We start from the raw sequence: 12,164 nt of genomic DNA, 5'->3' as shown, positions 1-12,164 counted from the left end.
CCTCAAGATGGGCAGAATATTACGTACTTTTAAGAAATAATGGACAATCAGGACTATTTTGGGGCGACACGGTGATGCAGTGGTTAGCCCTGCTGCCTCACGGCGCCGAGGTCCCGGGGTTGATCCTGGGTCACTGTCCGTGTGGAGATTGCACGTTCTCCCCGTGTCTGCGTGGGTCTAACCCCCACAATGTGCAGGGTAGGTGAATTGGCCGCGCTAAATTGCCCCTTCTAGAGGCTGCCGCTGAGCCTGCCAACCAATGAAGGAAGGGATGGGGGTTGTGTGGGTCTCTGGCTGCAGGAGGGCCTACACCATTGTAACGGCAGCAGCTCCACCGACCGGTGTGCATTGGCACTGAGGGGAGGGGGGGCACCTCGATCTTAAAGTGCCCCCTGAAGAAGTTAAAAATTAGTCAAATAAATGGTGATCACAGCTGCAAGGTCACTGTTTGGAGCTGAATCCTTGCACAGGCAGGAAGGTGGGTGTGGCTGCTGATGGCTGTGGAAGGGGGATAGTGGAGGAAGCCTCCTGGGGCACCTCGGCCAGCCACTGATCCTCAATGGGGAGGCCCATCTGACACTGGGAGGATCCCTACAACAGCCCACAATTTGGCATTCAATTATACAAATTGGTGCCCCACTGCTGCCAGGTGGTTAGTGTCTGCAGCTGGTGACCCAGAAGATGGCCCAGAGGGAACTCATCCAACTTCTGCGAAATTCCTCAACTCCATTCCCCGGGTTCAATTCCAGTCTCGGGTAACTGTGTGGAAACCTTCTCACTGTGTCTGTGTGGGTTTCCTCCGGGTGCTCCAGTTCCCTCCCACAGTCCAAAGATGTGCAGGTTAGGTGGATTGGCCATGCTAAATTGCCCCTTAGTTTCCAAAAGCTTAGGTCGGGTTACGGGGATGGGGTGGAGGCGTGGGCTTAAGTAAGGTGGTCTTTCCAAGGGCCAGTGCAACTCGATGGGCCAAATGGCCTCCTTCCGCACTGCAAATTCTGTGATAATATATATTAATAACTTGGTTGAGCCAAATTTGCTGATGATACAAAGATAACTGGGAAAACAAGTTAGAATCATGGAAAGGTTATAGCTCATCCTTTTCCTGCTAGCTTTCCATAGCAGCAACTCAGCTAGTCCCAGTTCCCCAGTGTTTCCCCATAACCCTGCAAATGGTTTTCTCCTCCAATAATCATCCAGTTCTCTTTTGAAAGCTGCAACTGAATCTGCCTCCACCACACACACATAGTGTATTCCAGAACCTAACCACTCGCTGTGTTGAAACTTATTTCCTCACGTCGACTTTGGTTCTTTGCCAATCAACTTAAATCCCTGTCCTCTGGTTCTTCACCTATCTGCCAATGGGAACAGTTTCTATTGACTTTGCTCCGACATCTCAATTTTGAACATCTTGATCAAATCTTCTCCAAGGAGAACAGCTCTTCTAAACTGTCTTCATAACTAAAGTCCCTCACTCCAGAAACCATAGAAACTTCACAGTGCAGAAGGAGGCCATTTGGCCCATCGGGTTTGCACCAGCCCTCCAAAAAGGCCCCACCTAACTTGCACATCCCCAGACACTAAGGGCCAATTTTAGCAGGGCCAATCCACCAAACCTGCACATCTTTGGACTGTGGGAGGAAACCGGAGCACCCGGAAGAAACCCAAGCAGACATGGGGAGAAAGTTCAAACTCCACACAGTCACCCGATGCCGGAATTGAACCCGAGTCCCTGGAGCAGTAATGCAGCAGTGCTAACCACTGCCACCGTGCTGCCCCGGGTCACTGACACTGAGACAGCAGTGCTAACCCGGGTTGCTGGCGCTGTGAAGCAGCAGTGCCAACCCGGGTCCCTGAATCATTACTCTTTCTAATGCCATCACATCCTAAATTCTGGTGCCCAGAATTGGACACAATGCTCAACATGACTGCAAACTAGTGTTTTACTGAGGTCCACCGTAACTTCCTTACCTTTAATATGTGCTTCGATTTATAAAAGTCAGGATTCCATATGCCTTGTTAGCCACTTTCTCAACCCTTCAACGATTTGTGTATATACTCCCGAGTCACTCTTCCTGCACCCTCTTTAAAATTATACTTTTAATTTTGCTTCAAACGTCTCTGCATTCCGTTGCAAAATGTTAATTATTTTACTGGTCTATAACCGCTTGAAATCTGTATCTCTCAAAGTTCACAATACTTCAAAGTGTTGTGCCATCTGCAAAATTTTGAAATTATGCCCTGCATTAACAGAGGGCATTAATAGAGATCCTGGAGTCCTAATACCGACTCCAGGGTAACCCCACTATTCATGTTGCTCCAATTCTAAACAACTGTTTATCACTGCTCCTGTCCTTTGGCCAGCAGCTGTGAGACAAATACAAAAAGTCTGCAACGGGATATAGATTGATGGAGTGAGCAAAAAATTTCCAGGTGTGAAAATGTGAGGTTACCGACTTGGTTAAAAAATACTATGTTGATTATATGGAGAGTACCTACACAATGCTGCAGGAACGATGGAGCTGCCTGTCCTTGTACATGGATCACAGAGTTAGCATGCAGCTACAGGAAGTAATTAGGAAGGCAAAGGAATGTTGGCTTTTATTGCAGTGGGAATATGGATAAAAACAGGGAAGACCTTCTGCAAATGCACAGAGCATTGTAAGAATATGTCGAATGCTGAGTACAGTTTTGATCTGATTTTTGGAGGGATACACTTGCATTGGAGACAGCTGGAAGGAGGTTCACTGGACAGATTCCTGGATGAAGGGCTTTGCCCTGAGGAAATGTTTCGGAGGTTGGGCCTACACTCATTGGACTTTAGTGACATCGAAACAAACCTGTTGGACTTTAACCTGGTGTTGTAAGACTTCGTACTGGACTTTAGAAGAAAGAGAAACAAACTTATTGGGTCATTGAAGACGCGCGAGGCTGAGATAGATTATTGTTCTGGGATTCTGGGGAGTTGAGGCCAGGATCAGGTGGCGGAGCGAGGTGCAAGGGGCAGCTAGTTGATTGCTGCTCCTGTCTGTAACTGGGGCAGTCACTCCCATTGCTGCCAATGGGTAGCTGTGCGGAGCCCAGCAGATTGGCAGCAGCATTGCAGCGCTGCAGCAGATTGGCAGCAGCATTGCAGCGGTGCAGCAGATTGGCAGCAGCATTGCAGCGCTGCAGCAGCATTGCAGCGCTGCAGCAGATTGGCAGCAGCGGTGCAGCAGCATTGCAGCGGTGCAGCAGGCCGCTGCAGGGCAGTCAGAGAGTGGAGGGAGGGCCCACTGCAGCCAGGAGGGGGAGTCAGGGCAGTGGGCCCGGCTGGGAAAGGGACTGGACATGTGGCCCCTGTGCTGAGAGACACCAGACTGTCTGACAGTCACATATTGGTCAGAACAGGGAGTCAATTCAGTAAAGTCAGAGAATCCCGACAGTGCAGGAGGGCGTGCCCGGGAGGGGCGGGGTCAGGGGTTAAAGGGCACTGCGACGGGCGGGGTCAGGGATTAAAGAGCAGGGTGGGGTCGGGTGAAAAAGCAGTGCTAGGGGCGGGGTCTCGGGCGCCGCCATGCGGCTGGAAACAGAGCTGCAGCCGACCGGCGGTCGATTGTTCCCCTGGCGGGGGCGGGGCTTCGCTTTCGGGCTGGCCCAGGCCTTGCCCCCCCCACCCTCATTGGTCCCTCTCCCGCGCTGGCCCTGCCCCCTCTCAGGCCCCGCACCGGCCACGCCCCCCGCGCTGCTCTCCCCCCCCCCCCCCCGCGCGCTGGCCCCGCCCCATCGCGCCGGCCCCGCCCCCCGCGCTGCTCTCCCCCGCGCGCCGGCCCCGCCCCCGCGCTGGCCCCGCCCCTCAGGCCCCGCCCCCCGCGCCGGCCCCGCCCCCGGCTGTCATGGCGGTCCGGCTGCTTCGGGCGCTGCTGCGGGAGTTGCGGATCCTGAGGCCGGGCCCAGGGCCGCGGTACCGGGAGACGGCCGCGTATCAGCTGCTGGCCGCGCAGTTCCGGAGGCACCGGGTGAGGCGCCGAAAGTCACCCCAGACCCCAGCTCAGCCCGAGGCCGGGCGGACAGGCGCCCCCCCCCCCCCCCCCCCAACCGCGGGAAGGGGGGTGACGTCACTGAGATTCTGGAACCTTCTCTGGGAAAGGCGGGAAATCATTGAGGAAATTGTCAGCCCCCCCCTCTCCCCCCCCCCCGAACCCTCTCCCCCCCCCCCCCCCCGAACCCTCTCTTCCCCCCCCCCCCCGAACCCTCTCTCCCCCCCCCGAACCCTCTCTCCCCCCCCCCCGAACACCCTCTCCCCCCCCCCGAACCCTCTCCCCCCCCCCCCCCGAACCCTCTCCCCCCCCCCCCCGAACCCTCTCCCCCCCCCCCCCGAACCCTCTCTCCCCCCCCCCGAACCCTCTCTCCCCCCCCCCCGAACACCCTCTCCCCCCCCCCCGAACCCTCTCCCCCCCCCCCCCCGAACCCTCTCCCCCCCCCCCCCGAACCCTCTCCCCCCCCCCCGAACCCTCTCTCCCCCCCCCCGAACCCTCTCTCCCCCCCCCCGAACCCTCTCTTCCCCCCCCCCGAACCCTCTCTCCCCCCCCCCGAACCCTCTCTTCCCCCCCCCCGAACCCTCTCTTCCCCCCCCCCCCGAACCCTCTCTTTCCCCCCCCCCCCGAACCCTCTCTTTCCCCCCCCCCCCGAACCCTCTCTTCCCCCCCCCCCGAACCCTCTCTTCCCCCCCCCCGAACCCTCTCTTCCCCCCCCCCGAACCCTCTCCCCCCCCCCGAACCCTCTCCCCCCCCCCCGAACCCTCTCTCCCCCCCCCCGAACCCTCTCTTCCCCCCCCCCGAACCCTCTCTTCCCCCCCCCCGAACCCTCTCTTTCCCCCCCCCCCGAACCCTCTCTTTCCCCCCCCCCGAACCCTCTCTTCCCCCCCCCCGAACCCTCTCTTCCCCCCCCCGAACCCTCTCTTCCCCCCCCCGAACCCTCTCTTCCCCCCCCCGAACCCTCTCTTCCCCCCCCCGAACCCTCTCTTCCCCCCCCCGAACCCTCTCTTCCCCCCCCCCCGAACCCTCTCTTCCCCCCCCCCGAACCCTCTCTTCCCCCCCCCCCGAACCCTCTCTTCCCCCCCCCCCCCCGAACCCTCTCTTCCCCCCCCCCCCCCCCGAACCCTCTCTTCCCCCCCCCCCCCCGAACCCTCTCTTCCCCCCCCCCCCCCCCGAACCCTCTCTTCCCCCCCCCCCCCCCCCGAACCCTCTCTTCCCCCCCCCCCCCCGAACCCTCTCTTCCCCCCCCCCCCCCCCGAACCCTCTCTTCCCCCCCCCGAACCCTCTCTTCCCCCCCCCCCGAACCCTCTCTTCCCCCCCCCCCGAACCCTCTCTTCCCCCCCCCCGAACCCTCTCTTCCCCCCCCCCCGAACCCTCTCTTCCCCCCCCCGCGAACCCTCTCTTCCCCCCCCCGAACCCTCTCTTCCCCCCCCCCGAACCCTCTCTTCCCCCCCCCCCGAACCCTCTCTTCCCCCCCCCCCCCCCCCCCGAACCCTCTCTTCCCCCCCCCCGAACCCTCTCTTCCCCCCCCCCGAACCCTCTCTTCTCCCCCCCCCCCCCGAACCCTCTCTTCTCCCCCCCCCCCCCGAACCCTCTCTTCCCCCCCCCGAACCCTCTCTTTCCCCCCCCCCCGAACCCTCTCTTTCCCCCCCCCCCGGAACCCTCTCTCTCCCCCCGAACCCTCTCTCCACCCCCCCCCCCGAACCCTCTCTTCCCCCCCCCCCGAACCCTCTCTTCCCCCCCCCCGAACCCTCTCTTCCCCCCCCCGAACCCTCTCTTCCCCCCCCCGAACCCTCTCTTCCCCCCCGAACCCTCTCTTCCCCCCCGAACCCTCTCTTCCCCCCCCGAACCCTCTCTTCCCCCCCGAACCCTCTCCCCACCCCTCTCTCCCCCTCCCCACCCCTCTCTCCCCTCCCACCCACACACCCCCTCTCCACCCCACCCACAACCCCCTCTCCACCCCACCCACACCCCCCCTCTCCACCCACCCTCTTCCCTCCCCCCACTCTCTCCTCTCTTCCCTCCCCCCCTCTTCCCGCCCTCTCTCCTCTCCCCCTCTCTCCCCTCCCCCCCCTCTCTCCCCTCCCCCCCCTCTCCCCTCCCCCCCCTCTCTCCCCTCCCCCCCTCTCTCCCCTCCCCCCCCTCTCTCCCCTCCCCCCCCCCCTCTCCCCCTCCCCCCCCTCTCTCCCCTCCCCTCCCCCCCCTCTCTCCCCTCCCCCCTCTCTCCCCTCCCCCCCTCTCTCCCCTCCCCCCTCTCTCCCCTCCCCCCTCTCTCCCCTCCCCCCCTCTCTCCCCTCCCCCCCTCTCTCCCCTCCCCCCCCTCTCTCCCCTCCCCCCCCTCTCTCCCCTCCCCCCCTCTCTCCCCTCCCCCCCAGCATCCCCACCCTCCTCTCCCCCCAACATCCCCACCCTCCTCTCCCCCCAACATCCCCACCCTCTTCTCCCCTCCCCCCAACATCCCCACCCTCTTCTCCCCCCAACATCCCCACCCTCTTCCCCCCCAATCTCCCTCCTTCCCCCTCCCCAACCTCTCTTCCCCCCCCCCCCAACCTCTCCCCCCCAACCTCTCCCCCCTGCCAACCTCCCCACTCTCTCCCCCCCCAACCTCCCCTCCCCCACCCTCACCAAACTCCCCTCCCCACCCTCACCGAACTCCCCTCCCTCACCGAACTCAACCCCCCCCACCCTCAAACCCAACCGCTCATTTAGTTTTAAAGAGCTGTAAGAATTTACATTTATACAATTGCCAAAGTGCTTCACAGAGTGAGGGAAATGGATGGTGAGGTTTGCAGTCCGTGTTTCAGCTGCTGTGTTGGGCAGTAATTTGCTGCTCATGACTTGTCCCTTCAACACTGAGTCTAGGTCTGCTCCATTCCAGATTTAGTGCCTGTTATTTCTGAAGTTGGTTTTTAGACGGGTTTGTGTGCTCCTGTGAACATCGCTGCAAACGACTAGCTCGATTCCACTGATTGTGTGAAATGAAATTTGCACCAATGGGTTTGTGGTACGAATTCTCTGAACTGTATATTAACCAGCTGCTCACTCTGGCTTGGTACAGGTTACCAGTGAGAAGCTGTGCCGTGCCCAACATGAACTGTATCACCAGGCATCCACCTACTTGTGCCTGCTGCAGAGTGTCCGGCAGCACCTGGCACTGCACCAGGAGTACCACAGCAAGGGAGAACGGTCATCTCGTGACGTGGCACAGCTTGTCGGGCTCAAACTGCCACAACAACCTGGAGGCAAAGGATGGGAGAAGTGAGGATTTGCTGCTGGAATCCACTGTCACGTTGTTCCATGTAGTCCCACTTTCTGCAGTTCACCCTGTTCATTAACTTGTTATTGTAATTTCTGTGACAGTCTTGCTCACTGACAAAGTAGGTGTCACCCCGAGGGCAATAGTTTCCCGTGCACAGCGGAGCTCTCAGTTTGTCAATGATTCATGAAGTAATTAAAAACAGACTAATTAAACCCAGTTTGTCACAGAGAAACTTATTATTAACACAGAGTTAGATGCAAGGACTGGAAAGATGAAATGCGTGAATTCCGGCTTGTATTTGAGGCCTGTTTTATGCCGGTCAGTACAAAACTACTTGGTTCCATGCCTGCTCCAAATGATTTGTTTTGAATTACACTGCTGGACACAAAGGGGCAGGTTTTTCTGGTATCTATCCCTGTTGTTGTATTCATCGAATCATAGAATTTACAGTGCCGAAGGAGGCCATTCGGCCCATTGAGCCTGCACAGGCTCTTGGAAAGAGCACCCACTTAAGCCCACACCTCCACCCAATCTCCGTAACCCCACCTAACCTAAGGGCAATTGATCATGGCCAATCCACCTAACCTGCACATCTTTGGACTGTGGGAGGAAACCAGAGCACCCAGAGGAAACCCACGCAGATTCATATGAAACCCACGTATTCTTTTCATCCTAACTTCTTCCCCTTCCTGAAGGTGCCGACTCCCTGCTGTATGATCCACTTGGCATCCAGTGCCTTGCCAATTCCATAGTTGATGATCCCAGCCTATTTCATCAGAGGAATTCCACTGTTATACCCACTCCTGGCCCGTCTGCACGCTCGCACTCGCTCAATTTTCAGAAGCAGTGCCAGGGAAACGACACTGACTGCGTTTCTCCTCTCCCCCCCCCCCCCCATGGTGGTGGGGCCAGTTTTATTGATCTTACTCCTATATGTGTGCATTGATATATATGTGTACATTTACCTACTGGACCATTATGTTTTATTGTAAGGAAGATGGAGATCTGAGGAGAAACGCAGCTGAAACGTTTGCTGTGTTTCAGCACAATTCATATCCGGTGAAGAATTGGAAATAACGCTCAACAATTCTAGGAAAATTTATACACAACAATTGAGGAAATTTGAGCATGGATTTGTTGCAGCCAAACCACATTTAACTAACTTGCTGACGTTTTCTTTGATGAGGTAACCGAGAAGGTTGACGTTGGTGTACCTCAACTTCCAAAAGACATTTGATACATAACAGGCTTGTGGACAGAGTCATTAAAGCTCATTGGGGAGGGGGGAAGGGACAATTACAACATTGGTACGAAATTGGCTGAGTAACAGGAAACCAAGTGTATTGGTAAATGGGCCTTTTTTGAGCTGGAGTTACCCAGGGGTGGTTGTTGGGAGCTCCTCTCTTCCTGATTTACTTAGACGGTGGTGGGCAGGTCACAATTTCAACACCTGCAGATGATATGAAACTTTGTGAACTGTGAAGAGAAGCCGAATGGCCTCCTGTTCCTATTTACTATGTTAATATAATGCCGGAGGAAAGGGAGGTGGAAAGGCCAGGAGGTTTGAGGTGACCATTCCTCGGTCAGTGACACTCAGCAATGGGAAACAAAACAAATGGGGAATACAGGAGGTTAGAGCAATAGGAGTTCTGGGGGTTGGGTCTGTGTAATAGAACTGGAGGAGGTTCCAGAGAAAAGGGCCTGGCTATAGCTGGAGGGATCCTGGCTACAACAGGACAGGTAAGAGTGAATCCAAGTGAGAGCATTCCCATTGACCTGGACAAAATTGGTCAGTTATATTTTGATTCATCATGTCAAAGGCTGTGGAGAAATTCAGTAGGGTGAGGAATGGACCACGGTCTTGGTGCTGGATGTTACCATTGGAGGCTAGTTTGGGCTATTTCAGTACTGAACTCAACCAAAACCTATCAGAGAGATTCAAAACTGGATACAGGAGCAGGTCAAAGGCTGGGATTGTAACTCACTTCCTGACTCCCCAAAGCCTATCCACTATCAACAAGTCAAGAGTGTGATGGAATACTCTCTACTTGCCTGGGTGAGTGCAGCTCCAACAACACTCAAGAAGCTCGACACCATCCAGGACAAAGCAGCCCCGCTTGATTGCTCCCCTTCCACAAACATTCACTCCCTCCACCACCGATGCACATGACAGCTGTGAGTACCATCTACAAGGTCCATTGCAGGATCTCACCACTCGTTCAACAGCACCTTCTTCCAAACCAATGACCTTTACCACCGAGAAGGACAAAGGTAGCAGATATCTGGGACCATCGCCATCTGCAGGTTCCTCTCCAAGTCACTCACAATCTTCACTTGGAACTACACCATTGTTCCTTCAATGTTGTTGGGGCTCCCTCCCTAACAGCACTGTGGGCTTGCCTACACCACACAGACTGCAGCGGTTCGTGAAGGCTTCTCAAAGGCAATTGGGGATGGGTAATAAATGCTGGGCTAGCCAGTCATGCCCACATCCTGTGAACGAATAAAGAAAAGTTACATAAAATGTGCGCATAGATTTGGGAGATCACATGTTTAAAGGGCAAGAGTGGTTTTACAAGTTTTATTTTGGGAAGCGGGTGATGACTGAGGTTTTGTAAAGGAAGGGGGAAGTGCCAAGAAGAGAGCAACATTTACAATTTCAGCTAGTGCGGTAAATAAATTCCTCAGGCCAATAAATTCCTCAGGCCAAAAAAACAATAGAACATTTGAAGTTAGGGATGTAATCACCTTTCATACAGCATCTTTCATAACCACCAGACACCTCGGTTTATCGTCAGTCGTGGGACACTTTTAGAAATGATAATTTTGGGCAAAATTAATATACACTTGGGAAAATGCAGATTAATTAAGACATCATTACGGGTAAATTATATTTATATCATAAGGATAACGTGCATGGATTTCATAGAATTTCTGCAGTGCAGACCATCATTCAGCCCATCAAGTATGCACCATCCCTCTGAAAGAGCACACTACCTAGGCTCACTCCCTCACAAACCCATAACCCCAACCAACCTTTGGACACTAAAGGCAATTTATCACGGCCAATCCACCTAATCTGCACATCTTTGGACTGGGAGGAAACCGGAGCACCCGGAGGAAACCCACGCAGACACGGGGAGATTTGCAAACTCCATGCAGACAGTCACCCGAGGTCAGAATGAAACCCGGGTCCCTGCAGCTGTGAGGCAGCAGTGATAACTGTGCCACCCCCAAATGGCATTTGATAAAGTGCCACATAACAGGCATGTGAGCAAAGTTAAGAGTGGAATAAAGAGGGCAGGAGCAACAAGGATGTGAAATGGTCGGAGTGACAGGAAACAGAGTGGTGGTGGTAGTGGTGAAGAGTTGTTTTTCAGACCGAAAGTGGGGTTCCCCAGGGCTTGATGTTGGGGCCCCTATTTTTGCTGACATATATTGACCTACAGGGCACAATCCTAAAATTTGCAGATGACGAAACATGGAAGTGTTGCAAACTGCGTGGAGAATAGTATTAAACTTCAAAAGGATGCAGACAGGTTGGTGGAATGGGCAGGTGGGGTTTAATGCATTGAAGTGTAAAGTGATTCATTTTGGTAGGGGGAATAGATAGAGGCAGTAAATAATCCTGAAAGAGTTGGTGCACAGATCCATGCACAAAGATGGCAAAGCAGTTTGAGGAAGTGGTTAATAGATGATATTGGACCCTGGACTCTTATCAATGAGGGTGTAGAATTCAAGAGCACATCAGTAATAATAATAATTACTGCTGTGCTCTTGAACTCTACACCCTCATTGATAAGAGTCCAGGGTCCAATAATAATAAATATTATTATTATATTAAAAAGCTGTATAAAGCACAGATTTTGTCTGAACTGAGCTGTTGCAGAGGGTCAGCAGGGCTCAGAGGGACCGAGTGGCCTCCTCCTGAGCTGTGACTGGACTCCGGGAGTCGTGGCCCCCGGAGCAGGTGGTGGTGGGAGCGGGAGCCCCTCCCAGTGGGAAAAGGAGGATTCGCCAAAAAGTTGCCTGTGGCAGCGGTGGGATTCGAACCCACGCCCCCGAAGAGACTGGAGCCTTAATCCAGCGCCTTAGACCGCTCGGCCACGCTACCGGGCTGCAGGCAGCGGCGCCGCGGAGCCCTTTTAAACCTCATCCCGGGGCCGCCTGCGTCCCGTCCGGCTGGGGAGCGGATCCAGAAAACAAACAAACCGGGGTCGGGGGGAGAAAATAAAATAAATTAAAATTAAAACAGATTTTAAAAATAAAACAATAAAAGTGTGGCAGCGGTGGGATTCGAACCCACGCCATCGAAATGACTGGAGCCTAAATCCAGCGCCTTAGACCACTCGGCCACGCTACCCGGCGGCGAGGCGCGGCGGCCGGGGCTGTAGTGCTCAGTGTGGAGGCGGGGAGTCGCGGCCTGGAGTCGGGAGCGGAGCCGGGGCCTGGAGTCGGGAGCGGAGCCGGGGCCTGGAGCTGGCGCTGGAGCCGGGGCCTGGAGCTGGCGCTGGAGCCGCGAGCCGGGGCCTGGAGCTGGAGCCGCGAGCCGGGGCCTGGAGCTGGCGCTGGAGCCGCGAGCCGGGGCCTGGAGCTGGCGCCGCGAGCCGGGGCCTGGAGCTGGAGCCGCGAGCCGGGGCCTGGAGCTGGCGCCGCGAGCCGGGGCCTGGAGCTGGCGCCGCGAGCCGGGGCCTGGAGCTGGCGCCGCGAGCCGGGGCCTGGAGCTGGAGCCGCTCCGCAGCTCCTCGCCGCCCACCCGCTCTCCCTGGCCGCCGCTTCTAGGGGCTGCTGGCGGCGCAGCAGCTCAGCCGGTAGCGTGGCCGAGCGGTCTAAGGCGCTGGATTAAGGCTCCAGTCTCTTCGGAGGCGTGGGTTCGAATCCCACCGCTGCCA

The 12,164-nt window shown here is 56.3% G+C and overlaps 1 protein-coding gene and 3 non-coding genes across 4 annotated transcripts; 2 read left to right on the top strand and 2 right to left on the bottom strand.

Annotated features, from left to right (window-relative positions):
* The first annotated feature begins 3,835 nt into the window (after window positions 1–3,835).
* fmc1 (formation of mitochondrial complex V assembly factor 1 homolog) lies at window positions 3,836–7,484 on the top strand. Its single transcript, XM_072492486.1, has 2 exons — window positions 3,836–3,995; window positions 7,072–7,484. The coding sequence occupies exons 1-2, from the start codon at window positions 3,873–3,875 to the stop codon at window positions 7,273–7,275; spliced, it is 327 nt and encodes a 108-aa protein (XP_072348587.1). The 5' UTR covers window positions 3,836–3,872; the 3' UTR covers window positions 7,276–7,484.
* Window positions 7,485–11,304: 3,820 nt separating this feature from the next.
* trnal-aag (transfer RNA leucine (anticodon AAG)) lies at window positions 11,305–11,386 on the bottom strand. Its single transcript has one exon. It is a non-coding gene; the product is annotated as a tRNA-Leu (tRNA).
* A 167-nt stretch (window positions 11,387–11,553) lies between these two features.
* On the bottom strand, window positions 11,554–11,635 carry trnal-uag (transfer RNA leucine (anticodon UAG)). Its single transcript has one exon. It is a non-coding gene; the product is annotated as a tRNA-Leu (tRNA).
* A 447-nt stretch (window positions 11,636–12,082) lies between these two features.
* On the top strand, window positions 12,083–12,164 carry trnal-aag (transfer RNA leucine (anticodon AAG)). Its single transcript has one exon. It is a non-coding gene; the product is annotated as a tRNA-Leu (tRNA).

The sequence above is a fragment of the Scyliorhinus torazame genome, chromosome 29 (genome assembly GCF_047496885.1).
Source record: "Scyliorhinus torazame isolate Kashiwa2021f chromosome 29, sScyTor2.1, whole genome shotgun sequence".
Classification (NCBI taxonomy): Eukaryota; Metazoa; Chordata; class Chondrichthyes; order Carcharhiniformes; family Scyliorhinidae; genus Scyliorhinus; species Scyliorhinus torazame.
The sequence above is the reverse complement of the archived record's forward strand: the minus strand, read 5'-3'. Positions and strand labels throughout refer to the sequence as shown.